Source organism: Anarrhichthys ocellatus, unplaced genomic scaffold, assembly GCF_004355925.1.
Source record: "Anarrhichthys ocellatus isolate YVR2014 unplaced genomic scaffold, GSC_Weel_1.0 scaffold36, whole genome shotgun sequence".
NCBI classification, from domain to species: domain Eukaryota; kingdom Metazoa; phylum Chordata; class Actinopteri; order Perciformes; family Anarhichadidae; genus Anarrhichthys; species Anarrhichthys ocellatus.
In genome coordinates, this window is record NW_022280066.1 from 1430709 (window position 1) to 1433305 (window position 2597).

The 2597-nt window shown below is 42.1% G+C and overlaps 1 protein-coding gene across 1 annotated transcript in view; it reads left to right on the forward strand.

Moving 5' to 3' along the window:
* Positions 1–2597, forward strand: part of calm1a (calmodulin 1a) — a 7664-nt gene extending 5067 nt beyond the window's left edge. The window contains exons 3-6 of the mRNA XM_031866772.1: positions 110–253; positions 367–473; positions 863–998; positions 1533–2597. Coding sequence (XP_031722632.1) covers positions 110–253; positions 367–473; positions 863–998; positions 1533–1561 — 416 coding nt within the window. The 3' untranslated portion in view covers positions 1562–2597. The remainder of the gene's footprint in view (positions 1–109; positions 254–366; positions 474–862; positions 999–1532) is intronic.

Consider the following 2597-nt stretch of genomic DNA (forward strand, 5'->3'; position numbering starts at 1 on the left):
CGATAACCACATGTTCCCTGCAGAGGTCCATTCATTCCTGCATCACTGGAATATCAGCTGCTTTTACTGATATCTTTCCTCATCCTGTCCTCTACCTACTGTGTGACAGAGTTCAAGGAGGCCTTCTCCCTGTTTGACAAGGATGGAGATGGGACCATCACCACTAAGGAGCTGGGCACCGTCATGAGGTCACTGGGTCAAAACCCAACTGAGGCTGAACTCCAGGACATGATCAACGAGGTGGATGCAGATGGTATGATGATTCCTCCTCAACATGGGGAACCATTTAGTTAGACTGGTCTTTATGAAATGTATTTAACTATATTGACTGGTGGTAACTATGACTTGCTTTCTCTCACCCTCCAGGCAACGGGACCATTGACTTCCCTGAGTTCCTGACGATGATGGCGAGGAAGATGAAGGACACTGACAGTGAGGAGGAGATCCGGGAGGCGTTCAGGGTCTTTGATAAGGTAAGCCTAGATGTGTATGTTCTGTGTTACCAGAACAATAATTGATTCTTAAATGTATATCACATTTTTCTCATCAGCAGTTTAGCGTTGATATACAAAACTCATTCATCTGAGATCAGAATGTCCTTACGCTAAGGCTGACAACTAAGGAGGGACTACTTTCTCTGACAGTGATACTTGACTGTCTCCATTGATTGACTGTAATGCAGGGTGACAGTGTGGTGCATTCAATGCGCGCGAGGTAGACAGCCGCGTAGTCCTGCTTATTATTATGCCACAGTCAAATCTTAAATTTTCGTATTAAAATATCATTTAGTTTTTTACTATTGGAATATATATTTAAAATTTTCACTGAGAGCCGCCTGTAATGCTGTATGTGTGTTGGGCAGGATGGCAATGGTTACATTAGCGCAGCAGAGCTGCGTCACGTGATGACCAACCTGGGAGAGAAGCTGACAGACGAGGAAGTAGACGAGATGATCAGAGAAGCAGACATCGATGGAGACGGACAGGTCAACTATGAAGGTACACTAATACAAATATAAGTATAGTATAAGTACATTTATGGAACAAGGCTAAATTACTGTATGTAAGATGACAGTGTGCGAAATACCTGCTGTTAATCGGGGGGGTGGGTTAACTTTTCTAAACTCAAAATTTGCTTTGCCGACCATTTGCCACAGCACCACCCATGGATGTAGTCCTTACCAGAAACTACAAGGTTTTAGATTGCGAGATACGAGGAAACAATACAATATTGTTCTGTATTCTTATTTGTAAATAAATGTTTTACAGTTTGAATAATGGATATAGTTAGACATATCTTTTAAAATACTTTGTAAACTTACAAGACATTTTTAAAGATTTTTCCAAAACCGTTGTTTGGGTTTTCAAGTGTCAATCAAGGGATCTTGAACCCTCCCCCGAGAGACCCCCTATATTTGGCACACTGCTGATAGACATAAGTCCTTAGACTGATCAATCATAATATATTCACTGTGTTTTAAGTAACAATTGAAACACTGTTCCTGATCACTTTTATTGCTGTTTTTCCCACAGAATTTGTTCAGATGATGACTGCCAAATGAACTGGGCTCACATTGAAGACAAAGAATCAGTCAAATGTTTCACTTACCTCTTATTGCAAAAATCTACATTTGTTCATACTGTTCTGTATAGACTGAATGTTGGAAAACTGATAATCTGTTCATATTCACAAGCTCAAAAAAGGTGGAAAAAAAAAAGACAAAGAAAAATTCTAAATGAATCTCTCTGCATGTACTGGCTTGTATTCCCGCCCCCAGCGCTGAGCTACCCAATCAGATCTCAACCTTTTAGCCAAGCAGCCTCTCTGCAGCTGGCTGGTGCACCTCTGCTTCCTGGTTCCATCTGCCTGATTTCATGATGATTATATGGGATGGCCAATGGCCTTTCTTCTATGACTTCCTGTTTTCTTTCTTCTGTTCTTCATGCATGCAGCTTTAGATGGGTTACTGTTGAGAGCCCGATGGCAGAAGGCTGTTGGCCTTAGGTTGGCCTGGGACCCACAGAGAGGAGGGAGGGGTTATTTGACAGATGGATGGGAGTGAGTAAACCAGCAGAACCTTTTGCAGTTTGCTCACCTAAATGAAGTCGGTGACAACAGATATTTTTAAGAACAATTTTAAAACGGAACAACTCATTTTAGATTCTGTGTTTCTGGCATGACGGGATACTCGCTTTATCCTTTGTGTGTTTACCTTTTTTGAGGGGGAAGCTTGGGTGGGGCAAAGATTTGAGACCGTGGGATGTTTTTGGGGGGGGGGGTTGGGTGGGCTTTTAAAGGTGATGATATACAAGATCAACTTTGGGGCAATGTGGTTATCACTGAAGCATGCTTAGGGACAGTATATTGCCTCAAAGGTTGCACTTGAATCGTGATTCTACGGGGTGTTAATTTCAGTTTAGTGGGGACAGGGTCGGTGCTTTGCAGCATTTCTATCTTGTGTCTGTGTGTGAGTTTGTGTGTGGGTGCGGCGAGGCCCGGCCCAGTCCAACTGTTCTGTTCAGTTCAGTTGATCTGCATTCCAAGTTGTACATGCTAGTCTTTACATTTTGTTTTTCCAATAAAATATCATGAAGTAA